This window comes from Durio zibethinus, chromosome 18, assembly GCF_047325235.1.
Source record: "Durio zibethinus cultivar Kanyao isolate XHJ-2024 chromosome 18, ASM4732523v1, whole genome shotgun sequence".
Taxonomy (NCBI): domain Eukaryota; kingdom Viridiplantae; phylum Streptophyta; class Magnoliopsida; order Malvales; family Malvaceae; genus Durio; species Durio zibethinus.
Window position 1 is genome coordinate 17,442,467 of NC_143179.1, and position 20,658 is coordinate 17,463,124.

The 20,658-nt window shown below is 28.6% G+C and overlaps 1 protein-coding gene across 3 annotated transcripts; it reads left to right on the forward strand.

Moving 5' to 3' along the window:
* The first annotated feature begins 1,039 nt into the window (after positions 1 to 1,039).
* On the forward strand, positions 1,040 to 18,357 carry LOC149513791 (autophagy-related protein 13b-like). Of its 3 annotated transcripts, XM_089747759.1 has the most exons (3): positions 1,040 to 1,860; positions 16,501 to 16,583; positions 16,688 to 16,854. In XM_089747759.1, the coding sequence occupies exons 1-3, from the start codon at positions 1,443 to 1,445 to the stop codon at positions 16,691 to 16,693; spliced, it is 507 nt and encodes a 168-aa protein (XP_089603885.1). In that variant the 5' UTR covers positions 1,040 to 1,442; the 3' UTR covers positions 16,694 to 16,854. The 3 variants fall into 3 exon arrangements, with proteins under 3 accessions (XP_089603885.1, XP_089603887.1, XP_089603886.1); XM_089747761.1 differs by lacking the exons at positions 16,501 to 16,583; positions 16,688 to 16,854 and adding an exon at positions 18,326 to 18,357 and having other exon boundaries at positions 1,047 to 1,860; XM_089747760.1 differs by lacking the exons at positions 16,501 to 16,583; positions 16,688 to 16,854 and adding an exon at positions 2,197 to 2,518 and having other exon boundaries at positions 1,048 to 1,860.
* The last annotated feature ends 2,301 nt before the right edge of the window (positions 18,358 to 20,658 follow it).

The following is a 20,658-nucleotide window of genomic DNA, read 5'->3' on the forward strand; positions in this document are numbered from 1 at the left end:
TGTGCACGTGTCACGGATTTAAAAAAAATTTTGAATTTCACATCAAATCTAATAAAAAAAATTATTGAAATATAAAAATATTCATATTATTTTTATCTTGTGAGATATTTTTTTAAGATAAAATCACGAGACTAAAGAAGCTAGAATAAATAATATTTCATAAGGATATGAATCATGATGATAGATTGATTTGAGATATCAAAATGATGAATATCCGAATCTTAAAAATACGCGAATTCAAAACTTAAATTTCGACCCGTGACACGTACACTTAAGTTGACATATAAAAACTGACTTTGAAGTAACTTAAGTAATATTAGATTTAATTTGTAACGTTTCAATGTGAGATATTTTATAAATCGGTTGTGCTATATGAGTAAAATTTTGAATTTATACTTATAAAGTATTTTTTTTGTGAAATAAAATTATAAAATTTTTGATTTAATAATATCTATTAATTTAAGTGAGATGAATCTGTACAATTGATATTAGCTGACGGAAAAAATGTAATATTGTAAAAAAAAATGATACTTTTGTTTTCTTCTAATAACTTTTAAAAATTTTATTTTTTACCAATTAATATATTTAAATTATTCTAGTATTTTTTTTCATTTTGTTAAAAATAATTTTTAGCTTTTATTTTTAATAGGATTTAATTTTATATTTAGTAAAATTTATAAATATTGGAAAAATAAATTTTAATAAAATAGAAAAAGAAAATAAAATCAGATAATTGACTCAAAATTATTCTTTTTCTTATCATCCTTAAATGTATTTACTAAAAAATTTTTTTTTTATAATTATGACGAAGGAAACTAAAGTACCATTTTACCTTTAATTCTAAATTGAATTTTTAAAATTAAGGAAAAAATTATGTTTTCGTTTCCTTTTAAAAAAATTTATAAATTTTATTTTCTTTTTAATAAATATGTTTTGGTATGATTGTGAAGCTTAATAATTTTGAATTCATTATCTTGATTTGTAATTTTTTCATATTTTTATGCAAAGGGACCATATCGAACATCTTTTTAAAAAAATTTAGGACTATCATGAAACAATTTGAAAATTAAAAATAAAAAAGAAACCCAAATGAAAAGTTTGAGTCTGCAAATGTGCTTTTATCCTTAGTTTGAGTGTGGGACATTTTCTCTTCTGAATGTTCTCTAAGAAAATCCTATAAATCATTTAACTGAAGTAGGATCCTTGATCGAAAATGAGTCATGAATTTCATCTCCAGAGCCACTATCAGTCATTTTAATATTATCTGAAATTGGAGAGAACACCATATATCCTGTATCATGGTCAATTTTCAATCGGTTATCTTAATTGGCACGGATTGATTTTGCTGCAAATGGCTAGATCTTTTTATTTTACCTCTGAAATAAATTTGCTGCTTAAAATTTTCTGAATTATTTGGATAAACTGAATTGACTTTGTTTTGCATGCCATTTAGAATCCGGTATGATGATAGTAGTGGACATCTGTCTGATCCGAATGTGGAAGGATTGTTTATGAATCGAAAATCCCAAGATGCTGCAGTTGGTGCTCTTTTACTTATGCTGAAGAAAGCCCCTCCTCTTCGCCAAGATATCTGCAGTTTAATTAATTTTTTGGAAGCCTCCAGTCCAGAAATGTGGAACAGCAGCATTTATGAGCAAAACCAAATTTCTGGGGTTGTGAATGTTGAGCATGCTGCTTCTTCAAGTATTGCATCTTCCAGGTTTGTTGCATCAAAGACAACTGCTGATGCATTAGAGGAGCTTCGGGGTTATAAAGAGATGAAAAGCTTATTGCTTAGTGAAGGTGGTAAGTCTTACACATCTGCCAATAATGCCTCAGGAGCTGAACATTCCAGTAAAGGTACATGAGAATTTTTAACTTCTGCAGTATTGTTATATTGCACATTATGTACAGCGCTATGGTTTGAGAGATTACTACATGCTAAACTATACAAGTGAAGCCATTTTAGCTCTTACGTATTCACATACGATTAATAAACGAATGTACAAATGTTGTTTAAAATTATTTATTAAACTTAATAAATGAACATAAATGAATAGAAATTAAACATGTTTACTAACGGTTTAAAATTATTTATTAAACTTAATAAATGAACATAAATGAACAAAAATTAAACATGTTTACCGAAAGCTCTGTTCACTTACACCACTAATGGAGGCACATGCGAATTTACAGGCTACATATGTCCATGGTAGTGCAACATATCTCTATCTTTCGCTCACCATCTCTCTGTTGCCGTCGTCTCTATTATTTTCCTCTTTTCCCTTGTTTTTCCTCCTCCATGTGGGTCTAGTCTGGAAATGCAATTGCCTTATGATTAGAATTGAAGAGTAACGGATGCCATTGCCTGACTAGCAGAATTGAAAAGAAATCTCAGTGGGATGTTTTTATTTGTTTTCGTTAAAAGGTAAACATCAACCTTTTCAATAAAGTTTGAATCTGTAAGTAAGCATAAATATTCGGATAATCTTCAAGAAACCAAAAAAATCTTTTTACATTTTGTTTTTTCTTTGTTAACTTTGTGATTTAAAGCCGTTTGATGATCTCGGTTGGGGTTAATCTGGAAAGATTGGTTTATTATTGCCATTGACAACTTGGTTTCTCTCTTTAAACAATTATTTGGAACTAACAATAAGTTTACATTCGTCTTTGGTAAAGGCATAAAGCACATAAGCATTAAAGAAATTCATCATACATACATAAAAAGGATATGGAAAATGTCTTTCATTTGTTATGTTATTCAAATTCGAATGTTAGATATGTTATATATACAATACAATAATGTATTTTTTTCAATTAATTTTTTTTTATATTTGGATTGTCTAACCTCCATATCTACATTCATTGTATATATGTCAAACACAAGTACTTTAAAAGAAATGAAGAATCCAACAATTAACATAGTTCATTGACGCCTAGATCTTAACCTTCATATTGAGCCCCTAGTGCTTTTTAGTTTATCCTCTTCTATTCTTCTATGGTGCTTTTTAACTCCTCTTTTGATTGTCTCTGCCTTGAGCCCCAAAGGCTTTCAAAATTTTTGGCGGGGCCTTGGCCCCCACACGCTTCCACAACGGACCGCCATGTAGTTTCAATAAGGGACTTATCCGGAAGAAAGAAAAGCAAAAAACAGAACTAATGACAGACGTCAAATTTTACATTTTTTTTATTATAATTTTTTATTTAAATTTAAGTTTATATATATTAAGAAGCTAGCCATTGACGCTGGTGGGGTTATAAAAGAACAAAAAGTTCAAGATTTTTAATTTTCCTCTTGCCTTAAATTCTGAACTTTTGTATTTTATTTTTTTTTCTACTTAAAAAAAATATAAAATATTTTTACTATGTTTACTCTGCGTGCAGTGGCTGATTTTTTTTTCTTTTGTTTTCTCTCTTTTCATGGTTTTGTTACGTATAAAAAGTAAAACTAGTATGGTACAAAAGGCTATAAACAAAAATTAATGATAATAATTTGTAGCAACATCGTTTTGGCTGGTTGTTGTGCAAACAAGTCATCCATCCAAGTCTTAATTTCTGTGCAACGCGCTCTTTACTTTGATGTGAATGATCATCGCTGGAACAGTTACTCTTCAACATATTGCCATTTTGGGCTAATTGAAAGCAACTTTAATTGCTGTTAAGGGCTGAAGGCATTGTTTTGCCCAATCGACCCTCTGATGTCTGAAGTGTTGAGTTTTGGATTTTTCTAGTGCACTCAAACGAATCCCACAACTTTTAAGTGGAGCCCACGTTCGCAGCCCTTAGCATGGATTTTTTTGAGTGGATACGTTTCAACGTTGAAGCTTTATCTTGCTTCACCGTACTGGTCTTAACTTTGAACGAACTTTGCTTTAAAACTCACTGGTTAGCACATTTTCTGAACATTCGTTAATTGAAAGCGACTTTGCTTACCTCCCATGGTTCGTCCCTTAAGCTGTAAGGCAAAGAAGGATCGACGGGCATCTATATATTGCTTTTTAATTTATCTTGCTTCACCGTACTGGTCTTGACTTTGAACGAACTTTGCTTTAAAACTCACTGGTTAGCACATTTTCTGAACATTCGTTAATTGAAAGCGACTTTGCTTACCTCCCATGGTTCGTCCCTTAAGCTGTAAGGCAAAGAAGGATCGACGGGCATCTATATATTGCTTTTTAATTTGTGGACTTGATAGAAACTTTAGGCAAAATCAAGTCTTCTTGAGCTAAGCTACGTGCCAAAACCAGCCCCACAACGTGTACGTCAAGAGACATTAAATTTGATCCTTTGAACTTTAAAGTTCGCTGATGGGAAGGCAGGTGGAGCACATCACAGCTATTTCTAAGAAAAATCTGGTCATTGGTCTTTGGACTTATTGGTTATTAGTTGAACGTATGCTTCGGTTTTGATAGTTGCGTTTAGCTTTGCATAAACGTAGTCCTTCGTAAACGACGGGGAAGGGACTAGGTAGTCATAAGGATTTTTCTTTAATGAAGCACCTTCAATTTGATGGTACTCTCTTACATTAATTGAAAGATTAGCTGGATGGGTTTTGGCTTTGTGCATGCAATTAAATTAACATATAAAGACTTTGTCTTTGAAGCAACTTAAGTAATACTAGATTTAATTTGTAGGGTTTCAATGTGAGGCATTTTATAAATCAGTTGTGGTATATAAGTAAAAATTTAAATTTATATTTGTAAAGTATTTTTTTGAAATAAAATTATAAAATTTTTGAGTCAATAATATCTATTAATTTAAGTGTGATGAATATGTACAATTAATATCAGGCAATTATAAACTGATAAAAAAATGTTATACAATAAAAATTACTTCTAAATCGTAATAAATGAGACCTAATATTATACGATGTGAGTACCACTTTTAAAATTTTCATTTTTAGTATGACTTTAATTTTTAAAATTTTTATTTCTAGTATGACTTTAATTTTATGTTTAGTATGATCCTCATTTTTTATATATTATATTAAATTTGATAAAAATATTAAACTTTAATAAGCAAATTTATAACACGCAATCTTATTCTAAAATATTTTAAAATTTTATTATGATATATATATAAATCTAAATTTTAAAATTTTAAAATTTTTTAATCAAATAAATAATATTTCGCATACATGTATAACGTAATAACTGTAAGAAACGAGATATCATTTTTCAGTTGAAGGCTCTAAGTAATCTTGCTTTTTCCCGTTTTGACGTTAACTTTTTGAGGTTTAGGGTACTGATTAATATTTTTTGGAGAGAGAGAAAAAAAAGAAATAGTACTCCCTTTATCTTAATTTATTTATACCTCAATTTGGTTCTTTTAACAGAAATTGATTGAACTTTTTACCTTCAATTATTAAATTATTAGATTGATTAATTAAAAATTTAAAAAGGTTTTAAATTCTTTTCTCAAGTACATAAGGATTTTGAATTGCATTAATATGAGAAAGTTTTCTCCAATATCCTATATTTTATCTTTTTATCTTCAAATTCAACAACAAGAGATCAATTAAACTTCAAGTTTCAACAGTTGCTTGAATTTTATACTCGTGATTTTTTTATAGTCAATATTTTGCAAAATATAGATATACAAAATTATGTTTATTTGACCAAACAAGTTAAACAAGGAGAACCAAAATTAGAGTAGGAGAAAAATGTAGATAGAAAATACAGTTTTTAACGTTTAATTTGCATCATCTTATAAAACTTTGACGTGCAGTATCACTCTCTTTTAGCAGTTGAAAGTGTATTCAACCGGACTTTGCTGCTCAATTACTTTTTATTGGATTCTTATCTTAAATTTTTAAAGGACTTGGAAGTTAAAATATTGAAAATCAAGTGAATGGTGCAGATTCCAAAGGCAGATTGGTTTTCTAGAAAATTAGATTTAGGGTCTATTTGGATATTGACAAAATTAATTTTGGTAAGATTGAAAATAATAATAAATAAGATATTAATTACTGTAATAATAAGATTAAAATTAATGTTGAGACATATGTTTGAATACAAAAATAATAATGACAGTGAGGTGAATAAGATTGAAAAGAAAAAGAAAAAACTATTAAAGCCATTAAAATTAAAATGTCACTATAAGAGTTTAGGTTTTTAGTGACTTTTTTTTTTTTTTTTTTTTTTTACGTTTAGCGGCGTTTATAAATGTCACTAAAAAATTTGCGACATTTGTTAAAAAACGCTAATCAAAGTGTTGGCTATACACATGTTGCAAAAAATAATGGCGTTTTCGAAAAAACGTCTAAATATTAGCGGCATTTATATCTAAAACGCTGTCATTTTAGCAGTGTTTCTATCTTTGAGACACCACTAAATTAATGACATTTTATGAGAAAAACATCGTTGCTTTGATGACGTTTGTAACTGAAAACACTACTACTTTAGAGGCATTTGTATATGAAAATGCCACTATATTAGTGGTATTTGTATCTTTAAGATGCCGTTAATTTAGTAGCATTTTTATAAGAAAAATGTTGTTGCTTTAGTGGCGTTTGTATAAAAAATATCACTTAACTAGCGGCGTTTACAGATAAGAGCGCCACTACTTTTAGTGGTGTTTTATGATACAAATGTCACTAAATTATTCATTTGGCGACATTCTTGAATGCAAACGCCGCTATTATGTAAAAATGTATTTTTTTAATTTCTATTAATAATTTTTATTTTCATTAAAGAGCTTAAATTAAGAAACTGAAATTAATATAAACTTAATTCACATTTAAATATGCATCTAATTAATACAAGGTTTATGCATTTAGTCTAATAATATTCAAATATTTTTAATACATTCACAAAATAAAAATTAAAATATATGAAATGGATGACTGCATACATTTTGCTGGCTACCAATTGATGAAGAAAAATTTTCACCTTGGTCACTAGCATGCTCAAGAACCTATTGAATAATATCATGCAATTTTTAACACTTCATTGTAAGCTTTTTTTATATTTAAAAATTTAAATATTTACTAAATATAATACCTTAGTTGGTAGAACACGAAGATCATTTCATGGAATTTGTTGTTGTAAAAAATTCATAAGATGATTGAATCGATCATGTAACTGCTGAAATTTTACACGCTCTTGCTCCATTCTAGCACGTTCTTCCTTAATTTTTGGCATGCTCATATTCTCTTTCTACTTTCATTTGCTGAAAACATTGTTGCATAGTTTGCAACTCCTCTCTCAATATTGAAATGTCTCACGAAGACTGACTTACTGAGAATGTAAATTGCTGAGAGCTATGTCCATAATAGGTAGATGATGTTGGACCCAATCCAAGGCCTCGAACCCGTCCATGCCTTTCTTTTCTAGCAACTTTTATGAATATCTGATTTTTCATTTCTTGTATATTGAGAGAACCATCAGATGCTACTTCAATCTCAACAGCCATTTTCTTTTTCACTTTTTCTTGTGAATTTGTCATATACAACTATCAAGTTCAATGATTAATTGATAATATTTTTAAAAAAGTAAATATTTACTTTCTATTAAAATAAATGTTATAAATTATCACAATTTCTTGTGTTTCGACATTCATGTAAGATTTATCTTTTTTTATGTGTGTTATACAAAAAATTTTCACACATCCAATTTTACCACCCATCTTATTCTCCTATACAAAAACATATGTTATTTGATAGGATACATATCAACCGTAACTTATTCATGCATATCAAGCTTGTCAATTAAGTATTAAAATTTTGAATAATTTTAATATCATGCATTTATATTTTGGCATCGTAACAGCATAATAGTCTTAAACATATGCAAACAATAAAAATATTTTGGGCTTTCACACATATCGATCATGAAAACCAAATTCAATTATTTTCTCTCGGTTTAATATCATGGATTGAAGCCATTCAATATGTTGAAAGCCATCCAAAACTTTAATTTGTATATTTGCCTTTTATATGCAAAAATAGTCCCAAATAGACATAAATGACAACTTTTTCTCCCATATCAACTGTAGAAACCAAGTTCAATCAATCGGACAAGTTTAATATAAAGTATTGAAGCTATCCAAATTGTTAAAATACAACAATAACAACAAATTTGTATTTTTACTTAAATATATGTAAACAATAACATTTTTATACAGAGCATCCGTGTCAACTAAGTTCAAAACTTTCGATAAGTTTAATATCATGTATTGAAACTATCAAAACTATTAAAATAAAACAATAACTGTTAATTTGCATATTTACCTTTTAATAACAGAAAAAGTTCATTCATTGGAATAAGTTTATTATCATAAACTTACAATTTCTTTTTGCTTTCTTACAAAACTTTTTGATCCACTTGTGTGGCTATATTTATGTTGCTTACTGCTACCAATCCCATTTTGTTCTTTTTCTTGTCATAAAAAATAATTATGTATATGATAGAAATATAAATATTATCAACTTAAACTATAAAACACTTTCATCATTTCATTATACTAAACAAAGTTATAAAACTACTACCTCTCCTTTTCTTGAGAACCAAAATCTAACAAATTGTTCATATTACCACCTAATCACATTACGGGGTAGATTTTCCATCATCGCCTCTATAGTAGTATTTCGATCGAAATATTTATTCTTCAAATTATGCTTATAATCTTTTTAGCCAACAATTGAGCCTCTTCACCAATTGGTTGCCTATCAGAGTTTGCAAACACTACAATACGCTCATTAAGAGGTGGTGCAAACAATTCAAAGTTATCCGTCCTCCGTTGACTATTGTTATCAACTTCAACAAATAAAAAATAAATTTGTAAACTCGCAATACTTTTATCATTATACTTGAATTCTAAAATTAGGGTATATCATACTTGCATTCGAGTTTAAAGCATAATCAGTTGATGTGGTACTATCTAAACCTGAACCTCCCGTATTGCCAAATCCAATATCAGTTGAAGGGTTAGAAGTGACATAGTTAGATCTGATAATATATTTATTTCTCTCCAAAAGATTCAGTCCATAGCCAATATCAACAGGTGTCGCAGACGGTTCTAAACTAATATCTCTGATATGTATTCCTTTCAACCTACTCATCTGCATTATAGCTTACCTACATCATAAAAGCAAATATAGAAAATATATTAGTTTAGAACATATATAAAGACATTGAAAAGTTAAGAAATCAAAACCTACGATATATAAAGAACATATTGATTTAATTAAATCAAAAGATAATGTATGATTTAGAATATAATAATTATACAATAGCGAATGTGACATTAATTACATACAATCATTTACTACATTATGTCTTAAATAGTCAAATTACAAATTATAGATGCACCATTTCATGGTTCATAAACATCTTCAGTAACATCTTCACAAACCCACTGAGCGTAAGTACTAAAGATATTTTCATTTAAGTTTTGTTTAACAAAAGGATAACATTTAATTCTATGTTCAACATCATATCTGATATCTAACCCCATATCAAATAAGTCTCTAGGTATGTTTCAAAGAACGACAAATCAACCTAATTTTTTGGGATCTTTAGAGTAAAACACTTGTTTGACTTGAGATGAAAAAATATAAAGTTCATCGATGAGTTGTTGTCCAGTGTGAATTAATCGAGAAAAATTCACAAGTGTAAATCCATACTAATCTTTCTTAATACCTCTCGCACTATTCACATCAGCCCAATCACATTAAAATAAGACAACTTTCTACTTGCCATAATAATCCAACTTAATAATGTCATTAATCATGCCATAATAGTCAATATTTTTCTCTAAAGGGTTTGTGTCCCTAGCACTAGCATAGCTGTAGTTGATGATGTCACAACAACTCATGAATTTTGTGTACTTCTAAATCTCACATGGGATTTAGTATGAAATCTAAATCCATTGATGATGAAACCTTTGTATTGTTTCACAATCCGGTTCAGACCGTGTGGAAGACACTTCACTCTTCACTAATAAGCCTTTCATTTCAAACCTATAAAAGTGGTATAAATATATATGTTATTATAGTTATACCGTAAGCATTCTATGTAGATTTCTCATAATAGAAAGTATGACATTACTTACAGTTGCTCCTAACCATTCATGAAAGTTTTTTGTGAATAACTTATCAAGCTCTCGAGGGTTTGATCATCAATAATGTATAAGATTTCTCAAATTATTTCTATAATCACTATAAAGCATCATAATAAAGTATTAACAATAAAAAAGATAATAAATTATGCTTAATGTAATGAATAATTTCCTTGCTAAAAAACTTATGTGCGAAACGATTCAATTGAGTCATGATGAAAAAGAACATATCAATATGCTTGTACCTAAGATTTATTATCTAACTCCACCAATTCAGCTTTGCCTATTGGTTGTCTAAAACTTTGAAAAAGATAATTGTAGGCAGAGTCTGTATGCTGCATACTAACATTTCTCAATGGTCTATTAAATCTTGTTTCAACATTTCTAAATAATGAGAACAAAATGTCATATATTCTTCTACTAAATATCCTTCAGCAATAAAACTTTTCGGATAGCGTTTGTTATGATAATAAGACTTTAACCTCCCAAAAAACCTATAGCATAAAACATTAGTCATATGTTATTTTAAGTAGAGTGGCTTGATCATCAATAAAAAAGTAAACAATCTATTAACAAATAATACCTTTCAAAATGATACTTCTATCGATAATAAACTAGTCCACCGACTTTTGCTTCATATGGAATGTGGATAACCAAATGCATCATAATAGTAAAAAAGTTTGGAAGGAAGATCTTCTCTAAATGGCATAAAGTAATTGCAACTTGATCTTGAAGTTTGTCAAGCTCTTTCACATTCATACATTTCTAACATAGAGATTTAAATATGTTACTTAATTCAATTATCACAGAAGTGACTTGCTTTGACATTGATGAATGTAAAGCAATTGGAAGTAAGTTTTGCATCAAAATATGGTAATCATGTGACTTTAATGAAGAACATTTTCACTTCTTTAGATTCACACATCTCGATATATTTTATGCATAGCCATCCAAAACTTTGACATTTTTCAAAACCTTACAAAATAGATCTTTTTCAGCTTTAGACATCCTAAAACAAATAGCACGCAATCGATATTTACCATTAGGAAGCAACTTCAGATGAAGGTCAAGGTGAATCCCCATATCAACTAGTCAAGTTGACTCTTTAAGTCATCTTTGAATCTTTCATTCACATTGAGAATTGTCCCAATAAGATTTTCATAAACATTCTTCTCTATGTGCATCAAATCAAGATTATGACGTAATAAATTATATTCTCAATAAGGTAACTCAAAAAAGATACTTTTTTTTCATAACTCAGACTCATTGGGGTCATTAGCTTCATCATCCTCTTTATCACTTTAAACATCAAGATCACTAACTTCAGTATGAGTATCACTAACTTTTGTAATACGAGGTCGACATCTTCAAAGATGTCCCTCACTCTTTTCCTTGATGGAGTTATTTTTTCATAAGTGAAATTGATGTATTTTAACTTTGATAAGATATTAAACCCACTAATGGGTAAATGCAATCTCTTCAACTATTCAGTTCCATCAAAGAGATATTTTTAGAATCTAAATCGATAATTATCATCTAACCATCAATGATGTCTCATATAACAGAACTTTCTACCATTAGGTAACCATGTCGAACATGTCTGTGCAGCACAACATGAATAAGCATAACGATCTTTTATACTTCAACCAGATAAATTTGCATGAGTAAAAAAATTGTTGATAGTCCATAATAAAATAACACACATATTGAAGTTCTCTTTTTTTGATGCATTATAGGTTTCAACTCATTCCCATAATTGTTTTAACTCTTTAATAAAAAGTTATAAATAGATGTCTATATCATTACTAGAACCTTTTTCCTCAAGAATTATCATAGATAATATAAATGATTATTGCCTCATAGCAATCCACGGTGACAAATTGTAAGGAATCAATACAACTGGCTAAGTACTATAAGAAGTACTCATCATTTTAAACGGGTTGAATCCAGCAGATGTTAGTCCAAACATAACATTTTGAGGATTAGATGCAAAGTTTGAAAACTTAGAATGAAATGATTTCCATGCCAAAGAATCTACAGGATGCCTCAATGATCCATCATTCGTCTGCTTCTCATGATGCCACCTCATTGAATCTGAAGTTTTGAAAGACATGAAGAGTTGTTGAAGTCTTGGTATTAATGAAAAACAGCGTAAAACCTTAACAGGCTTATTTTTGACACATACCTCATCACCATCCTCATTCAACCTTTTATCAGGATTTTTGTCAACCTAACGAGAAATACCACACAAATGACAAAATTCTTGATTTTTTTCTATCCCTCAAATAAATATGCAATCACTGGGACAACTAAAAATTTTCTCATATCTGAGACCTAAATCTTTGATCATTTTCTTTGATTCCTTACAAGATTCAGGGATTTTTGTAAAAGGAAACATTTCTTTCACAAACTCTAATAATAAAGTTAGAGAGTTTCCCATCCATCCACATAAGCATTTCAAGTGAAAAAGATGAACATAGAAAGATAACCTAGAATGCTTTGATCCCTTGAAAAGTTTTTCATTCATATCCTCAAGCAACCTATAAAACTTTGATGCTTCTCCTTTAGATTGTTGGTCACATACACCTATCCTAGGTTCACCAAATTCATTCATTTCAACATTAGGCTAATTAAATCCTTCATTTTAAGGAGAAAGATTATGAAAATGTTGGTTATGAATGTTAAAAGCATCTCACAACATGCCTTTAATGTCATCTGCTATAAAAAGATCATGTTAGTATTAAGGAGCCATGAAAGTTGAAAGCACTCTAGTGGAAGATTTTGATGGTACAGACTCTCCATGAAAATACCAATTAACATATCCTGAAAGAAATTCAATAAAATTAAATGTTCAAAAACAACTTGATGCATTGCCACTCGATTTTAGCACACTTCGCATATGGGCATAATATCATATTATCTTTACTTGTATTCTTAAATAAAAAATTAAAAAAATTTTTCACTCCATCTCTATACTCTTGACTTAATCTTGACTTTTGCATCCAACTCTTATTCATTTAGTACTTGCTACATTATCAGACAAAATGTATATAAATAATTTATATGAAAATGAACATGTACACTACTTAAGTTTACTATGTTTTAAACAAAAGATAATAATAAGACCAGTACTTACACAAAATGAAAACTTTTTGTTGTGAAGTAATTTATCAGCTACCAGATATTATGAATGTTAAAACTTGCTGCTAATGTAGTCAATATCTAAAAGTATTTGTAGTTAGGGTTGCAATAAGGTGAAATAAGGTGGGTTTTGGAGAAAATTGTTTACACCAAAAAGAAAATCATGAATTGCAAAAGCTGAAGGAATAGTCGAATGAAGTAAAAGTTAAAGTAAATAAGTAATGAATAGTTAAAATAGGGTTCTAAAAGACAATACTTGAATACTAAAAGCTGGAGGAAAGAGACACTAAATTGTACTTGGTCTGAAAAAAATAGTATAATAATGAAAATGAAGCTTGAAGTTGGTGATTGGATGTGCTAAGTTTGGAAAGATTTTTATTAGACCAGATTATGGAAAGCGTTTACTAAGAAAAACGCCTACAATAATTCGTTCCTAAATATTTTTTGAATATATTATAGGCACTTTCAACAGAGTCGTAGTATAATTGTTTAGGATTATTAAAGGCGTTTATACTACTATAACGCCTTAACTAATTTCATCTAAATTTTTTGTGTATTTATTGATGGTGTTTTTTACATAATACGCCTTCAATAATTCTTTTTAAATTTTTATCTTACAATATCAGTGAAGACGATTTTCTATAAAAAAACATCTTTAATAATTTCCTTTTAAAAATAGTTTGGGATTATTAAAGGCATCTTCTATTGAAAATGCCTTTAATATTACACAACTTAAATTTTAAAGGGTTATTAAAGGCTTTTATTCCAGAAAAGCACCTTGACTAATTCATTTTATTTTTTGAAGCAATTTATTGAATGCGTCTTCTAGTGCAAAACCCCCTCAATATTCCAATGCTCAAATTTTAAAATGGATAGTGAAGGCGTTTATTGTAAAAAAAATTAATTTACTAAATGCTTTTATTTTATTTTATATACAAATGTATTGAATAATTTTTAATTAAAATTATTGGTATTATTAATGACGTCTTCCAGTGAAAAACACCTTTAATAACAGAGAACTTAAAATTTTTTACGATTAGTGAAGGCGTTTATTCTAAAAAAATTCATTCACTGAGTACATTTAATTATGTACATAATTATTAAAAGCATTATCTATAACAACCACTTTCAATAATTTTCTTCTAAAAATTTTGGGATTATTAAAGGTGTTTTCTACTGAAAAATACCTTCAATATACTAGTATGATTATAAAAGGTGTTTATTCCAGAAAAGAGCCTTTAATAATTCGTTTTAAGCTTAGCACATAATTATTGAAGGCGTTTGTTATTAACAAATGCCTTCAATAATTTCCCTCTAAAAAATTTTGAGATTATTAAAGATGTCTTCTACTATAAAACACCTTCAATATACCGCTATATAAATTTTAACATAGTTATTGAAGGCGTGTAATTAAAAAAAATACCTTTAATAATTCATTTTAAATTTTATAGATAATTAGTGAATGTGTTTTCATATAACAACCGCCTTCAATAATTTTTTTTAAAAAATTTTTGAGATTATTAAAGGTGTCTTTTATTATAAAATGCCTTTAATAATTTGTTATAAACTTTTGAAATCCACAATTATTGAAGGCGTTTTTACATAATACGCCATTAATAATTCACTGATATTTTTATCACGAGGGTATCAGTGAAGGTGATTTTCTACTCAAAATACCTTCAATAATTTTTTAGAATTATCAAATGTGTTTTTTGAGAAAAAATGCCTTCAATAATTTTGTTGAAAAATTATTTTTTGGATTACTAAAGGTAACTTTTTATAAAAAAACACCTTTAATAATCTCTAATAAAATTTTAAGGAGATTATTGAAGGTATTTTTTTCAGAAAAAAAACCTTCAATAATAATTTTTATATTCATTTCCTTGCCTTGAACATCGAAATCACAAACTGCTAGTACACAAAATGACTAAAAGCTTCGTTATTCAACCAAACCAAACCCATAAACACATTTCTATCAGACCATTGGTTTCTTTATCCCTATCATCATCACTAACCTTCAACAAATCAATGGTGCGTACCTCTTTTCTTATCGATAAGTCTTTTTTTTTTTAGTTTATTGTATTATTTATAATATTCGATAGAGTTTTTTTTTTTGGTTTTTTAATATTTATATATGCGTTTATATATTTTCATTAACTTCACTGTAAGCATAGTCATCCAAGTACTTTTCATTACATGTATGTTGTTTCTATGTAGTATAGTTTGCTGAATCTTATTGTCTGATATTGTTTTGTTGAATAGTATTATATGATATTGGGGGGTTGACTCATATGCTGAATGGTTTACTAAACCCTATTGTCTGATATTATTTTGTCAAATGGTATTGTATGATATTGAGGGGTTGAATCATATGCTGAATGGTTTGTTGAACCTTGTTGTCTGATATTGTTTTGTTGAATGGTTTTGTATGATATTGGGAGGTTGAATCGTATGCTAAATGGTTTGTTGAATGGTGTTTCTGAGTGATTTGCTAAAGGGTGTGTCTGAGCACATTACTGAATGGTGTTTCTATACGTAGTATGGTATTGGTTGAATTTAGTTATGTACAGTGTTAAATTTAGATGGTCATTTTGTGTAATTCGTATAATTATGATTAAGATTGCAAGTATTATGGACTTCGAACAACATCATTCTTCTTCTAATGAACATGCATAAGACACATCTATAGGCCAAAAAAGAAAGGAAAATGGCCCAAATAAACAAATTAAAGTGAGTGATACAAAAGTTCATGCTAATTTCAATCAAAGTGGATAGCCTATGTTTGAAGGAGCTCTCAAGATGGTTACTCATATTGGAGCCGTCGTCTGTCATAGGATTTCAATTACGTACACCGATTGGTGACGAGTTTTTAATGATCTAAAGAATGATATATGACAGTCGATTGTGAAATGTTTATTCAACTATTTTGTAAAATTTGTTAAATAATCATTTAATTGAAATTCAATATGTTCATATTAATTGTGTTAACTTATTTAGGAATAGTTTGACATCTCAATTGACTCTAAAAAGATTGTGTTGCAATCTAGTAGGAAAGCATTCAGAGACTTTAAAAGTAGATTGATAATCAATATAATTTACCATTGGCTGGTGAAGGTGATGTATTGGCTGTTCCACCTGCGGCATATGTAGATGTGATAAGTGTTGAAGATTGGACAAATTTTGTTCAATATCAACTTTCAAAAGTACGTAAACCCATTACCAAAAAAATTGTTTATAAGTCTTTATGCAATATAACCTTTGATCTTCATATGTGATTGACGTAATTTCTTTCTTTTGAAGAAAATCAAAGAACACCAATGGGACATTCGGGCCAAACAACAATATCACCATCGGACAACAAAAAAGGGATATACAAATGTGAAGTATGAGCTTTTATGTATTCGCACACTTGTTTTATACTCATTAATGAATATTTATGAACATTCATTTCATACATTCTAATTCTTTTATTATGGTAATTTAATAGGAATAACGAGCTCTGGCACAGAAGTTTTCAAATGGGATGTCTAAAAACAACGACATCTACGAAAGGATGGATCCTTTGCATACGAAGCAACTGAAGAAGTGACAAAAAAGATTGTATGTATAACTATTTTTTTAATATAATGTATGATTGGCATTATGGTTGTATGCATGAGTGCATACTAGCTTGTATAGATTTGTTGTTATAGCCCATCTTATTATTATATTTTAGGATAATTATGTTGTCAAAGTTAAATTTGGTGAACTGGTAACCCAATATGGCAAAGATCTTTTGTCTTTAGCATTAGGCCCTAAAGAAAGGCTTGGTGGAGTTCGTGGGGTTGGTAAATTTGTCTTACCATCAAAATTTTTTGGTAATCAACAAAAAACCCCGTGAATGAGAAATGCACAATATGAAGCAATCATTGAGCAACAACAATAATGAATTGATGACCAAGAGCAATGCCTCAATAAGCAACAATAAAGACTCGTTACTTTAGAGTTCATGTTAGTAGCAATGCAGCATAACATGCCAGTAGGCCAGTCTGATAACATCATCCCTATAAGAGAAGCTTTCGTTGCAAGTAAGAAAGCGAATCCATCCTCTGTTACCACCCAAGAAGTATGATTTTATTTATAATTTTAATATTAATTTGTTTATTATATTGATTGATTTGGTTTTAATACTTATATTTCATTAAATACTGTAGCAGGATGTTCGAACTCATAGTATGACCCTTGCTCAGGCTTTCATGGATGAGTTATCCAAATATTCGTTGGAGCATTTATCCGGAGGAAACTTCATAACCATTGAGTCTGAGGAAGGGTTATTTAATAAACCATTATTTTCTTTCATTAGTGTGGAAGAGGTTAAAGAACTTTGTGAAGTGGATGAATTATCAGCTGTTGATATCGTTGTTTATATGAGGTTAGCTTATAAATACAAATATGCACATTTAATATGTAGTAATCTATATTAGGGTGTAATACTAATTAGCAATGTTGATTGTTATCATGCAGCTTTCTATATAGAGAGCTCAAAAGGAGACAGTTGACCAACAGATTTAGATTCATTGTCCTAACTTCATTAGTGAGCAGAGTGGCACAGTCGCTTATCGTACTAATCATGTGATTCAATGCATGAAAAGATCAGTTGATTATTATTTGCTCTTGTATAATGCACAGTAAGTTATATTCCAACCTTGCCCAAATCTGATCTGATGTGAAATCTACGTATATTATTGTTATTATTCTATAATTGTTATTGGGTGCTTATTGTGATTGACACCAAATGCTTAACGCCATACTTAATTTAATTAATCCATCGACGATGCCTAACCCTGATATTCAAACTTTTATAAAGAGGTATTATACTTTATTATATTATATATCTACTATTTCTTCATAAGTAAGTTTATTTATATATTAAGTAATTTTTTTCTTTTCAATTTAGGGTAATATCTGCATTCGATAAGAAGATAAAGAAATTGAAATGGGTGTTATTACTGATAAATGTGAAATATATTTCTTTATATTGAGTTTGTATAGATAAATGTTTCCTAAACCCACTCAATTTAATTTTTAAGTACCTTGTCAACCTAGTAATACTGAATGTGGATATTATGTCCTTCATTTTATGCAGGAGATAGTGTTAGATGATTTTATGACCATACCATTCAAGGTTAGTATAAATTTCATAAACTCATTATATCTTCAAAAAAAATAAAAAGGTACATTATGTTCTCATTTATTAACATTTACTTTCGATTTTTTTTAGTGGGATAGTAAAGAAAGCTTCATAGACGAGGAACTGGATGAAGTCCATAAAGAATGGTGTGATTATGTATTATCATTTACCAATGTTGATAAACCTTGAGGTTAGACATTGTTGGTTGAATGTAAATATATAAGGAACAAATTGTTATAATTTTTTAACATGCCGTGTTGAATGAAAACTTTAAGTTTGTATACTGGGGTATTGGTTTAATATTATTGGTATACTTAATATGAATACATTATATGTACTTGATATATTATTGAGTACGATTATTTCAGAAAAGTATATTAATATGATAATGTTATCAGTTTTTATTTCGGATGTGTGATAAATTTATTAAAATACAACAATATTCATTATGTAAATTTCAAAATGTAATTCGTAATATCACATCTATAAACTAAATGTTTTTTGGTCATAAATATATAACTGACATCAAATGTTTTCTAGGCATAAATCTACAACTAACTTGACATATACAATATCAAATATGTTTTTTTGATAGGATTAATAAAGCCATGTTTAGCAAGAAAATGCTTTTAATCATCCCTAACAAAAAATTTTGAAGGTGTTTTTTTACCAAAACTACCTTCAATAATCCCCCCTCCAATTTTATTGTGTCTAATATTAAAGGTGTTTTTGTGAAAAAATGCCTTTAAGAATCCATTTCTACTTTTTTGTATGGATTATTGAAGGTGTTTTAAAAAAACTACCTTCAATTTTTGTATGGATTATTGAAGGTGTTTTAAAAAAACTACCTTCAATAATATCAACTAAAAATTAATCGAATGGATTATTAAGAGCATTTTCCTATGGGTAACACCTTCAATAATCCCTAACAAAATGTTATTGAAGTCATTTTTGGAAATAACCACTTTCAATAATCTGATCATTTAAATTTATCGTCTGGAATATTAAAGGTGTTTTGAGCCAAAAATGCCTTCAAACATCCGTTTTAACTTTTGTCTATGGATTATTGAAGGCATTTTGGACAAAAACCACCTTTAATAATCACAACAAAAATTTATTGATTAGATTATAGAAGTCCAATTTAGCCAAAAATGCCTTTTAGAATCAGTTCCATATTTTTTTCTATAGATTATTAAGGGTGTTTCTATGCAAAAAAATACCTTCAATATTCTCTGTAAAATTTTTTAAAGAATTGGTGAAGGCATTTTTGCCAAGAAAATGCCTAGATTAATCAATTACAAATAATCTCTACAAAATCCAAAAAAAGCTAAAGGGAAGAATCGAACCTACCACATTATAGTTAATATCCGTACGATCCAAAAATTTTTATATGATATTTATTGAAGGCGTTTTTGAAGAAAAATGCCTTCAATAAGCTTGTGAAACTTTTTGGTCCACTAATTAAAGGTGTTTCTTCTAGAAAATACCTTCAATAATCTTATATATTTTTTTATGAGAGGGTTATTGAAGGCGTTATCTGCCAAAACATGCCTTCAGTAATTCCCTATCAATTTTTTTAAACGAATTATTCAAGGCATTTTATGCCAAAAACACCTTTAGTATTCATTGAAATTTTTAAGGCGAAATTATACAAGGCGTTTTAGTCGAGAAACGCCGTTAGTATCAAGTTTTTGGTGGCGTTTATAAGTGAATGATCGCTACAAAATAGTCGTTAATACGCCATATTCTTATAGTGTGTTAAATGATTTAACATTTATAAAATAAATGAATAATTAAAAATTATTAAATTATTTCAAATAATAATTTTGTTAATAAAAATTAAAATTAATAAAAATTTAAATAAATTTTATTTATTTATTAATTTATTATATAATAATAAACATTATTTGTTAATTTATTATATAATAAAAAATCAAAATGAAAAAATAAATTAGATAATTTTAAGTAGAGATATCAAATGGGCTATGTAAGGTCGGTACTGCCCATTTAAATATTAACCCATATGTTAATAGATCATGTTGGCTTAGTACTATTTTTTAACGTGTAGTGCTAGCACAGCCCATGAAGGTTGAGGCTATTACCTAGCAATGGCACATGGTTCGTAAAATTCTTGGGTCATGCCCTGCCAAGCATAGCACTATCTTTTGTGTCGAGTTGAGCCAAGCATAGCCCCATAATTTTTTTTTCAAAATTTTAATTATTTTTTTAAAAAAATTTTATCTATTGTTATTCAAAATAACATATAAGAGATAATAAACATATAATGA